Source organism: Rhinopithecus bieti, unplaced genomic scaffold (assembly GCF_001698545.2).
Source record: "Rhinopithecus bieti isolate Rb0 unplaced genomic scaffold, ASM169854v2 scaffold_15821, whole genome shotgun sequence".
Taxonomy (NCBI): domain Eukaryota; kingdom Metazoa; phylum Chordata; class Mammalia; order Primates; family Cercopithecidae; genus Rhinopithecus; species Rhinopithecus bieti.
In genome coordinates, this window is record NW_016808598.1 from 1,396,249 (window position 1) to 1,409,248 (window position 13,000).

The 13,000-nt window shown below is 33.8% G+C and overlaps 1 protein-coding gene across 7 annotated transcripts in view; it reads left to right on the forward strand.

Annotated features, from left to right (window-relative positions):
- Nucleotides 1-13,000, forward strand: part of MEF2A (myocyte enhancer factor 2A) — a 98,855-nt gene that overhangs the window by 24,928 nt on the left and 60,927 nt on the right. For all 7 annotated transcript variants that reach the window (XM_017886889.1, XM_017886894.1, XM_017886888.1 and 4 more), the window contains exon 3: nucleotides 2,965-3,168. In XM_017886889.1, coding sequence (XP_017742378.1) covers nucleotides 2,965-3,168 — 204 coding nt within the window. The remainder of the gene's footprint in view (nucleotides 1-2,964; nucleotides 3,169-13,000) is intronic.

The following is a 13,000-nucleotide window of genomic DNA, read 5'->3' on the forward strand; positions in this document are numbered from 1 at the left end:
GATCTGTGATCTCTGACAGTTTTGGCAATTAGGTATGAGTTAACAGAAATAGCTTTCCTATAAAATTATTTTCTTTATTTGCTTTGCTTTCACCTTACCTGGCGTTCTACATTTAGAACAAGATTCTTATTTCATGGACTTCTCACACTTGTGAATCTTCTAGCACTAATCAGAGGATCCTCTCAGAGGACATTGCCACTTTTGTGAAGAACTCAGTGTGAATTCTCTGAATCCACTTTCATTTTCATCTAAGTTTCATCAAATCTGGCAGATGAAAATTTGTAGTTTGGGATTCTTACTTTCCTTGAAGAAAGCCCAGTCTCTTTTTTATTATGTATGTATGTATGTGTACGTATGCATGTTTTTAGAGGAGTAGAGAGGAGTAAACACGACTTTATTCCATTTTGAATTTAAAACTAAATTTTGTGATTTCTTTATATAAAGAATTTACATCATTTTAATGTAATTAAAATCATCAGTTTAAAAATATTGTCTTAGAATGATAAAGTTGAATCTTGAGTTTTAATTATGTAGTTAGTATTCTGTAGCCTAATTTTAGATTACGTTACCTCTTTCATGTGAAATTTATGAACTAAAACGTGGCTATATTGTAAAATTAGTAATTAACATGGTACTAATTAATTAGTTGGCTTTTACTGATTTTTCACTTTTAGATGTCTTAGCTATATGTAGAAGGAAAATCTCTGTATGACAACCAAAAACTTCTTTTGAACTGAAAACACTAAAATTGAGGCAAAATGTAGACTCTTAGCAGCTTGTTTTCTTGCTTTGTGACTTGTTATATTTTGTTATAATCTAATCTTCTAGGCATAATACTCTTGTCATAAGTGATAGTATTTTTTCATTCCTTTCCTTATTGCTTTCCTCCATTGTATTCTATTTTGTTTTTGTTTGTTCCCAAATCTGTTTGTAAAAACAAGTACATCAACAGATGTTGAGGTTTTTTTTTACTTGTATCTGTTTTATATTGAGAAATTTTTTTTTTTTTTTTTTTTTTTTTGAGACGGAGTCTTGCTCTGTCCCCCAGGCTGGAGTACAGTGGTACAATCTCGGCTTACTGCAAGCTCCGCCTCCTGGGTTCACGCCATTCTCCTGCCTCAGCCTCCCGAGTAGCTGGGACTACAGGCGCCTGCCACCACGCCCAGCTGATTTTTTGTATTTTCAGTAGAGATGAGGTTTAGCATTGTTAGCCAGAGTGGTCTCGATCTCCTGACCTCGTGATTCGCCCGCCTCAGCCTCCCAAAGTGCTGGGATTACAGGCGTGAGCCACCGCACCCTGCCGAGAATTTTAAAGTATCAAATATAGACCAGTATTCAAAGATAATTCATAAAAGGTGATTTGGATATATGACACAATTTACACGTAAATATGTATCTTGAACAGACTAGATTGTATTGGCTAGTTAAATTTTCTTGTTAAATGAAAATTTAAAGAACGTTCTCAACTCTATTTTCATTCGATTTACTAGCTAACAGAATATATGAGCAGTCGTATAATACCTGGAGTATTGTGCTTTGTGCACTTGAGAAATACAGAGGAAACATAAGGTTTTGAGACTATTAATGAGGTTAGATCTACATAAAATTAAGAGTGATTAAAGTGATTAAATGCTAGGATGTGTAGATGTTAAATGAATTTGGTGTTACTATAGGGAGAAAACAGATACTCTGCTTAAATTTAGTGAAAACCGTTGAACTACTGTACTACTGTTTAATTTTATCATGCTACATAGGAAATAGACTGAAAAAATACAGAAATGTCTTTGAATTGTACATGTGAAGTGAATTTTGTTGTTGTTTTGCTTTTACATGTACGTATTATACCTGTAATGAAAGAGGATATTAAAGTTATGCCTGTGAAAAAAATTTCTAGTGGCTGTAATCGCTTTTCATGATACTGAAGATCCTCTACTTCTTTAATAGCTACTGCAATAACTGATTTTAAGTCTAGCCTAGTAGTTAAAGTTATAGGAAGAAAATCATATGATAGATATCCATGGGGAAAATTGCTGAACTTTGTTATTTCACAATTCCAAAGATTATTCAAAAGTACATTCTTACCTTTCAAAAACTTTTTTAAATAGACTTTATGTTTTAGAGAAGTTTTAGGTTCACAACAGCATTGAGCAGAAAGTGCAGAGAGTTCCCTCGCACTCCTTTCCCATCCCTTATTAGAAGAAGAGGGATCAAGGGTAACTCTTGCTCACCCCAAGGAGGGTGTTGGGTGGCATAATTTTATATGGCATGAGCTTCAAAATATTTGAAGTTTTGAAGGGAAGGGAAAGAAAAGCAGTGTCGAAGAGAGATTACAGAGCATAAAAAGACATCTCTTCTAGGGCTTTCAGTCAGTATAAGGGATGTAAATAAAATTTGGCGGGGTGGGGGAGGGGTCTCTGTTACAGAGGATTTCAGGTAACCGGTTTCAGTTAAAGAAAGAAACAGTTAAAGAAGAATTTGAGGACTCTGGGGAATTTGCTGATCCCAGACTCTGAATTTCAGTGGATACAGTAGAGAAGGGCTTGGGAGGGAGGAGAAATATGTTAGATTAATGGATGTATTTAGTTGTTTAGGGATTAAAGTCTGGCTGATGCTACATTACCTGGCTGGGATTTGGGGTTTCTGATGGTAACAATTTTAACTGAATGATAAGGGAACACGGATCAACTGTTTCCTTCTGCAGTTCTTCCCTTCTGTAGTGGAGTGGCAGCCAAGGATAAGGAAATACTTCCCCAGGAGACAGCTCTGTCAGAGAGCTTGCATGTACAAAACAAATGTAGGACTGTAGCACAATGGGAGAGGGAAGGCTCATAGGGAGCATGAAGCTAGGAACCTTTTCCATCTTTGAAATCTGGCTCAGTATTAAGAAGAAGATTCATCTTTAGATAGCCCATATTCAAGTACTACTAATGCTTTTAATAAAAATATACCTTTTTTATTGTTTAGGTCACTTTTACAAAGAGAAAGTTTGGATTAATGAAGAAAGCCTATGAACTTAGTGTGCTCTGTGACTGTGAAATAGCACTCATCATTTTCAACAGCTCTAACAAACTGTTTCAATATGCTAGCACTGATATGGACAAAGTTCTTCTCAAGTATACAGAATATAATGAACCTCATGAAAGCAGAACCAACTCGGATATTGTTGAGGTAACATATCTAGTAATGCGTGAATTGCTAGTAATGCGTGAATTGCAAGTAATACTGAAATATTTTAATAGCATTAACTGTCAGAATGACTTTTACATCTAAAGCATAAATTAGGTATATACGTGTCTTTTCTCTGAATCATTTCTTAGAAGAGTGATTGCTGTATGGTGACTCACTTGTGTTTTAAACATATCCTATTCATTCAGACAAAGTAAACTATTGTTTTACCATGTATACCAGCATAATCTAGCATTTCATCTATGATTATTTTGTATGAGTTTTAAAATTAATATTGTAAGAGACTTATCATTTTTGAACATCTTTTGAAGTTACAGTTTTGATATATCTTAATCATTTCATTATGTCATTGACAACTCACAACTTCAAACACTTAAGAAAACAACAATTGTGTAAATAATATTTGCTTTGTTAATAGTGCTTCAGTTGGGGAAGAGGAGAAAGTCCTCATTTTCTTTGTCTGCTGCCTATTTGATAGCTCTCATAGTTCTACCAACCTAATTAAGTGAAAAATAAAAGGATTTATTATTAGAATGATCTTCTCAGAAATAGTGTTTTACAATAAAACCTTCAAAATGGAAACCAGTATACTTCCCCCTTTATATCTTCTGTGTTTCAAGATCTTCCGTGAGATAACTTTTCCATGTGTATTTCTAATCACATTTTAAATTAGCTTCATAGTTACTTTTGTCTCTTTTGTTTATATTTGGAGGTTTTATTTTATATTTATTCAGTGGAGGAGTTTTTTATTACTTGAAAGATGCATGTTTTGGCTTAGTTTGTAATAGAAAAGTATTAAGTTAGGCATTTAACCATGTGAGGATTTTGTGGAACAACTGAAAAAGAACAAGTGGAGTCCTAATCTAGATTGTATTTCTGATATTTGAAATTAAAGATAATTTAGCTTTTTTTGTTGTATAGGAATCTAATTTATTTGCCTCCACAAGTTATTATTTTTCCAAAAATGCATTTTAAATTTCCTCTATACTTCTTTGCCTTAACTGTCCCTCTTTGGGCAGTGATTGGTACCATTACTACACACATAAAACTATTACTTACATTTTAAAACAACTTTTGTTACTTTTTAGCCATTTTTTCAAATGAGAAGTAAAAGTATAGCATAATTACAGCTGGGACTCATCTCTATTGCTTGACTTATCCACAGTTTTATTTACGGGGCTTGCTGCTGTTTACCTCCCCGAATTGTATATGAAATTTTTTATTTTGCTTTTGTTGATAACTTTGATTAAACTAAATGGTTATATCTTTAGCTAAACCCCTTAATGCAGTTATATTTATGTCATTTATAAATTATATTACTTAGCATTTATGTTATATGTTATCATTTATTTATAACACTGTATAGTAGACCTTTCCCCTGTTATATGTCATGAATACATTTTGTATTGTGATTTTGTAAATTAGGGGATCATTCAGGTAAGCTTTGTTAGGAGACTTCATAACTGGATTTTCTTGAAGTGGAGAGTAAGCCTGTTGTGTTTAAAATAGCTTCTTATGTTATAAATCTAAATGTCTCATCAAAAGTTACACTGCCTCAACTCAAACCAATGGAACTGACTTTGATAATGTCAGCAAATAAGTATTCTAGCTAATTTCATTATAGAGGCAACCACCTCCTTAACCCTAACTACTCTGCTCTTTCATTGCAGTAGTTGTTATTCTTGGTCCCTGGAAGTTGAGGGTACTTCACAATGCCTAAAGCTTACTTCCCTAGAGAACACGGAGAATGCAGTCTGATTTAATCCTCATAGAATTTTCAAACTACCTCAATCTTCATCTCTGTTGTGGTCAGCGAAGTGTAAGAGAGCAGATCCCAAATATTTTTTTAAGCAGTCTCCTATATTGCAGTCTGTTTCAATATGAAGGAAAACTTTTGCAGCTCAGTTGTCAATTGGGATTTTGATGTTTTCTTTTTATTTGCATTTCCTAAAAATAAATTAAAATGAATCGTGTTAATAGTTCCTTGTGAAGTTTTAAATTATATAAATACAGTAGATAGAAGACAGATTATTAGGGATTAATTTATTGTGGTAGGATAAATTACAAGGCTTAATTCGCACTTCTTATTAATGTCTTACTGAGTCAACTTTTATGAGAGTGGTTGGTAAACTTGTAAGATAGGCCTTTTTTCACATATAAAGAAGATGCAACCTACGTCCTCACTAGTAGTGCAATTCACATATGAGTTCTTTTTGCCAGTGGTGTAATGGCTTAGGCCGATGCATCTATACAGTTTGCTGTGGTCCAAATTAAGTTTACGGGATAACAGTAATGAAGTTACTTACATAGAGCTTCCTATGGGCCCTAGTTTTTACAAAGCACTTTACAAGTATCTCGTTTAAGGATATTTTTGGAATACCATTTTTTCCTTTTCACAGTTTCCTTTCAGGCAGTCGTATTAATGGGAAGCAGGCTTTTTGATGCCCATTTACTCATTTGACAAATATTTGAGGGGCTTCTATGTGCTTTGCAAGTTGATCTTATTTAGAGATTCCTAATTCAAGCCAGAAGATTATTCTTCCTACCCATATTTTTATAAACCATTGAGATATACTTTTACCAACAGAAGATTTTATGTATATTTATAAAAACTTTGAACAAGTTGGTGGTAAGGTTCTGGACTCCTTAACCATCTCATGTGGTTGAAAACATCAGGAGAAAATAGAGGCATAAACAGGTATAAGTGATCTACTTTAGAGTGTTTTCTAAAGTATATGACCAATACACTTAAGAGTTTGTGTCATTATATGACCAACGATGACACAAACTCTGAAAACAACAGCTTTCGTAAGGCCTATAACCTGACTCCACATATTTCCATTTGCATATATGTTAGTCTTGAAAATCAGCAGGATTTTACTTTCCCTATATTACTGAAATATGCTTTGACAAAGTCTTGAGTAGATTAACGTGGCGTCTTCATTGGATATATTCCTTTTCTATTGTATCCAGTATACAAGCCCTTTGAGGATGTACTGTGAAGATATACTGTTAACCACACCTGTGTAGTCTGTAGTACAAGGATGCACATGTATTAGGTCTGGAGAGTTAAATATAGTGTGTTTTGTGGCAGTACTATAAAATTAATATAATGTATTAAAAGTTGGTATTTGAATATTGTTGATTATAAACAGGTAGACATGGTGCTCTTATTTTTCTGTTTCAGTTTTATTTGTAAACTTAAATCCATCTATCTTTGTTCTGTCTCATTTTATATTAATTATGCTTTTAAACTAGTTCTTAAATTTAAAATTTTAATCAATTTTAAAACTTTGGTTAGAGTTGATAAAATTTTAAAATTATTTCTATGCAGCTTTATTTTTTTAATTTGTACTTACGTATTTTAAATTGCATTTAGGTATTTTAAATTAAGCTTTGCAGTGTCTTGAGGATGTATATATCTCCTACATTAAGAAAGCTGAATATGTGAAAAAGCAAACTTATACATTAGTAAATTAAGAGATTGCCATTAGGGTGAGATTCATAAGAGACTTCATAACTCAATTTCTTTGAAATGAAGAATATTGCTGTGTTAAAATACATCTGACTTTAAAATGTTTCCACCCTGCTTTTCAGTAGTATATTTCTTACAGAACATGAGTTTTATAACTTTATTTCCCATATTTCATTAGGTGACATTCCACAAAGAATGTTGTCAAAGACATACATTTTATCTTTTCAACTTTTCAAGTTTTCAAGATACTTTTCAAGTATCTATTAAGCATTGATACAAAAATAGGTGACAGACTTTTGTTTGGTCCTATAAAATGTAGTAATTTAATTTAAATGTATGAAGAAAATGTTAAAACTCCTCAGTTTTCTTTTCTGTAAAATTAAGATTAAAAATTATAAACTATATTATATAATTTTACAGGAATATTAGATATGTCCTAGAGTATAGGAAACCACAGATGGAAATTACCAACACAAGCAGTTGCCGTTGTTCATACACATGTGTATGTGTGTAATTAGAATTTATACTAAATAAAAGCCTAGAGCCAATAGAGGCTTTGGGATTCTGCATCAAAAGAACAATTATACTAAAAGGCAACAAATGAGGATTTTAGCAGATGCTACCTAAAAAACACTTGAGATGACTTTTGTATCCATGTTTTTTCCTGTCATTTGGCAGAAATATTGAAAATACTAAATATTTCTGCTTATAATTTTTTAAAAATAGCCATGACTGGGCAACATTCTGAAATCATTTGTGTGACAATTCAGATTATTGTGCTGTCATTTAAGGATGTAAATAAAAGGGTCATGGCCATTTATCTCTCTTGTTAATATCTTGTGCACTATTCCCAAAGAGAGGAGTTTTTCATCACAGGAATACTACAGTACTTAAAAAAAATTCTTCTCACATGATCTCATTTAATCTTCATACCCAAGGTAAGCTTTTTCAGAAGCAAAAATTGGGATGCACATTAAAATGAGTTGCCTAGAGTCATGTAGCAATTTAGTGGCAGAACCAGGATGAGAACCCAGGTCTGTGACATTAACCTTTCCCCCTTGCTCCCTAGTTTACTGCATCCAGTGGAGCTCTGGAACGCTTTACCATAAATAGATAAGATTTTATACATATACCAATAATGTATAATACATAGCAATCATGAATAAGTTTTTTTTCACTAACGAACAGAAAATTAGTGAAGATAATAGCAGTAAGAATAATAGATATTATTAAGCACTTAACATGGTCTAGTAAAGACTTTCTTTGAATTATCTTATTGAATCCTTATTGTTGCCCTTATTTCACGTTGAGGCAATGGAGGCATTGATAAATTAAGTCAGATGTTGATAATTTGTATTCTGAAGAAGAGAAAATCTGTTTATTTGAGTCTTAAAAATCCCTGCCTATTTTCAAGTTACAAAAGAATTTGGAAGTAACATCTAAAAGAAAGGAAGATAGGGAATCAGTATAAGATCCATCTATCAATTAGAAAGTAAAAGCAGATGGTAGTGAAAGTGATCATACTTGAGAGTACGTTATTTAAAATCACTGGTCCTCAAAATGTGTAGTACCCTGACCAGCAGCATCAGCATCCCCAGAGACTTCCTAGGAATGCAAGTTCTTGGTCCCACCTTAGACCTACTGAATCTGCAGCTTTTGAGATGAAGCCTAAGCAGTCATGAATTAGTTTGAATTAACTTGCCTTAAAGTGCAGTTATAGACTAAAAGTTTCAGGTTAACAGTTTCTTGGGAGTGGCTATCCAGCTTTTTAAACATTTTATCCTCAAGAATATCCCCTGAAATAATTTCAAACAGTGAGCAAGCACAAACTGTAATTTTAAAACCCTTTAAAAGTAATTCAAACTATTATGCAGTATTGGTGTGCCTTGCACCTAAGGAATACATTTCTAATGGGTTACATTTCAGTTCAGTTCTACATGGTTATAAGAGCTTGTGTGAGTGTAGTTTCTTTGAAGGGTGCTTCTTTGAGATGTGTGGTGGGGATGAGTCAGAGGTGGAATCTGGCTCCTCAGATGAACAGAAAAGAAAGTTAAATGACTTATCTGCTAAGATCATCTAGTGCTGACTGTACAAAAGTAGAAACATGATTATGCTTGGATTTTCTGACAGTATCATGATATTCTCAAAGAGGCTTTGTGAGCCAGTCGTCTTTTCTCCCCATGTTACAGATGAGGAATGGAGCAGACAGGGAGTATTTAAGAGGCTTGCCTAATGTTTTACAGGGCTGCAGTGGAGCATCAGGGAAAGGGAAAAAATAGTGAGACATCTGAAGACAAGACAAAGCTTTCCTCCACCCCCAGTCCCTTGCTCTGCTCTTTTATTCCTAACAGAGCCTGAAGCAGCAGGATGATGATTCACAGGGTGAGGTACACAATCCTCATGGCTCTCCTCCGCTTCCCACATGTCACTGCACCATCACCTCACACAGCAGTTGCCATAGCTCTTGTAATTTCAATTTTACTACTTTTATTTTGCTATGTATTTGAATATTATCTTACAATTATTGGTTTCTGTTTATGTGCTTTTTATAAGGGACTACGTGTCTCTTAAGTGTGATTTTTCTTGAGGTTCATATTTTCTCCATTAGAGGTTGATATCATTGATAAACAAATGAAAGTTCATGTTGGGGGGGGAAGATGATAGATATCACCTGTATATATAACTCATCTTTCTGTAATACATTTCTTGTGATTCTTGATCAATACCTATCTATATGTTCTTTTTATGTCATATGTGTCAGGGATTGAATATTTTATTAATAGTACTTACTATCAGTTAAAGTGTTCCTTTTCTCCAGAAGATATTTTGACCAATGAGAAGAGGAGATAAAGAGGATCGAGAGAGTGGTCGGAGAAAAGTTGCTCTAGAGGTGATCCTATCACCAGAGTTCTTTAAAGCAGCAGTCCCCAACCTTGTTGGCACCAGGGATGGGGGTTGGGGGTGGGAGGAATGTGGACAGGGAGATGGTTTTGAGATGAAACTGTTCTACCTCAAATCATCAGGCACTTGATTCTCATAAGGAATGCGCAACCTAGATCCCTTGCTCACGCAGTTCACAATAGGTTTCATGCTCTTATGAGAATCTAATGCTACTGCTGATGTGACAGGAGGCAGAGCACAGGCAGTAATGTTTACTCGCCCACCACTTACTTCCTGCTGTGCAGCCTGGTTCCTAACAGGGTCTGTGGCCCCGGGGGTTAGGGACCCTTGCTTTAAAGGATATGCTAAATGGAAAACAAAGATGCTGTAAGTCAGAGGGGCAGCTTATGTGGAAATTAGGAAATGAGACATAGCAGTTAGTGTATGAAGTTGAAATCAGCCAAGTGTCACTGGAGTATAGTGTGAAGAGTGGAATAACTAAGACCTGAGAAGTAAACCAGGTCCTCATGAACTATATAAGCCCCTTCACTTTATCCTGCAGGTTTAAATAGCCACTGAAAGAGCTGAATAAAATAGCTGCTTAGGGTTCTCCTTGCATTTCCCAAGCAGTAAGTTGTGTTGGAACTGTATGGTAATTTTTTGAAGGGAGTTGAAGAAAAAGGAAGAGAAAAGAGGTAAAAATATTGAATGTAATAGTTCTACATTTTAAATTTATTGTAGTGATGTTTATCATACTGTGTACCAGGCATTTTGCTAAACACTGGGAATATAGTGGTAACTGGCCCTATTGCTGCCTTTTTCCTAATAAGATGATATGCTGGCTATTTTATTATCTTATGGCAGAAGTCCTTTTGTTAGATACACTTCAATATCAATTTAAGACCCTTAGAATGCCAAGATTTTTATGTTTCTCATCAAATATTAATCATTAAGTATATAAATATTATAAGATAAGATATTATACTGCTATTCGAGCCAGAAGCTCATTTAGGGCAGAAGATACTAGGTGCTTCCCGTGTTTCTCAGTGTTCTGTGTCAGTCTGTAAAGTAAGATGTATATAGTCTAAATGATCTTTCAGTTCTCTTGTATATAGGTGGCTAATGCAGACATACAGTTTTGTGAAACTTGGCACTTCAAACACGTAATTTAAAATTAAAGAGACAGCTGTATAGTTTTCATATTTATTTTGAAGTTATTTTTGTGGCTCTTCTCAGAGAGAGAGTAGGGCTCTAGATTCTACAGAAAGATACCTTCTTGCATAGATTAGTCATAACTCAACTTTTTAATTTACAATTATGCCATCAGTGCTGTACTGGTAAAAAAAAAAATCCAAATGATAGTATGAACTGTATTTTAGAAAATGAGACATACCTTATAATTTTCTAGGTTTTTGTTTAGTTGGTTAATTTTCAAATTTCTAACGTGTTTCACTGATTGTGTACGCTAAGGATATTTTTATAGAGAATATCATTGTATGTTTAGGTAATTTATATGGGATTATGGTTTTTTCCTCAAATAATGTTTCTTGTAGTTCTCATTTTAATTCATTAGCAGTAAAACATGAGAAGATAAACCTTCCATATTGATTTTAAAATGTCAGTGATTTTTAAAACTTGGTAAATAGGCACTACATGCTTAAGCCTTCTAGAATAAACCAAAACTTTATTATGCATGTTGGAATTTATCTCCTGTGATTCAGTGGGGAATATTCTTCTATCATGCTTTGTTTTTATATAAATTTTCTTTTCAAATAAGTGGTTTCTTTTGTGGTAATTTCTGGGATTAAGTGTTATTTCCAGAATCTACCTCGAAAACCTTAAAATGTTTATGCTCTGAAAAAAGAACGTAGAAATAGCAACTAGTATTTGTAGAGGAATTAAAGACATTAGCTTGCTTTTTTTCTGCCACCCATGTTCATATAGGATTATCCCATACTATTATATAATTAAAATATTTTTATTGTAGTTTTCCACATTTATAAAGTTTTAAAATGGTTTGTTACTTTGGTCTATTAAAACCTATCAGTTATGTTCTGTAGGACAGTATAAAATAACATTTTAGATACTTTGTGAAAGTTATTTGATATTAGACTCTCAGATCCTACTTAATATGTCACTTATTAGTAAAGTAACTATCTGTATTTAGTATTCTAACATATATTTGCTCTATTATTTGTTTATTGAATGATTAGTGTGCTGGGTTACTAAGCTCAATGTTTAATAGGGCAGAGAGAACAGCGTTAAATTTTTAAATCTTACTGAGTTTTGGTAATCAGTTAAAACAATATATGTGAAAGCATTTTGAAAACTATACCATAGTAGTTAGGTTGCTTCCAGATGCAGGTAACAGAAGACCTCACTGAAATTGGTCTTAAAATAGTAAAATAGGGGTATTGGGCGACAGAGTGAGACTCCGTCAAATAAATAAATAAATAAATAAATAAATAAATAAATAAATAAATAAATAAAAATAGGGGTATTGGTTATGTCATGTAACAAAAATTCCAGCAGCATGGTAGAGGTTAGGCTGTGTTCAAGCGGGCTCCAGGTCTCTGCCTTTGCCCATGCATCATTGTCTTCACACTGGCTTTTTCATGTTGATAAAATAGCAGTGGCCGCTCTAGGCCTTATATCTGAACACAGCATCATCTAAAGCAGCACTATATGATAGAATTCGTGATGATGGAAATGTTCCATATTTGTGCTGTCCAATATAGTAGGCATTAACTATGTGTGGTTATTGAGTGTGTAGTGCAACTGAAAAACCTGAGTTTTTAATCTTTTTAAATTTTAATTTAACCACATGTGGCTATTGGTTACTATATTCTTGAGCATCAATCTAAAGTATCAGAGATCAGTTGTGTCCCAGAATCCACAGCAGATGTTCTAAAATTAATTCTAATTATACTGTTTAAATCACTTGCCTCTCCATCTCCCACTCTGAAAACACTAAACACAGTGGTAGAGAAAGGATAGAATGTCCTGATTGGCTTATTTAGCCAGATGTTACACCCGTGGAATTTACTACAAAACTGAAGTAATTCAGACAGTGTGGTGTTCACATAGGGATAGGCATGTAGTTCAATAGAACAGAATAGAGATCTCAGGAATGTACCCACATATACATGGTTAATTAATTTTTGACAAAAGAGCCAAGGTAAACCAATGAGAAAAGGACAGTCTTTTCAATAAATGGTGCTGGAAAACCTGGATATCCATATAGGAAAAAATAAATAAGCCTCAGTATTTACCTTACATCATATACAAAATGTTTAGGGAATAGAGGCTTTGCATAGGGGAGTAATCAAAGGTAAGGAGGAGACAAATTGAATATAGTTGATAGATGGTCTTGAATACCCAGCTGTGGTATTTAATATTTGTCCTATGGGCATTGGGCAGCCTTTAGAGGGGTGTTTAAAAGTTTTAAGTAGTCAGATA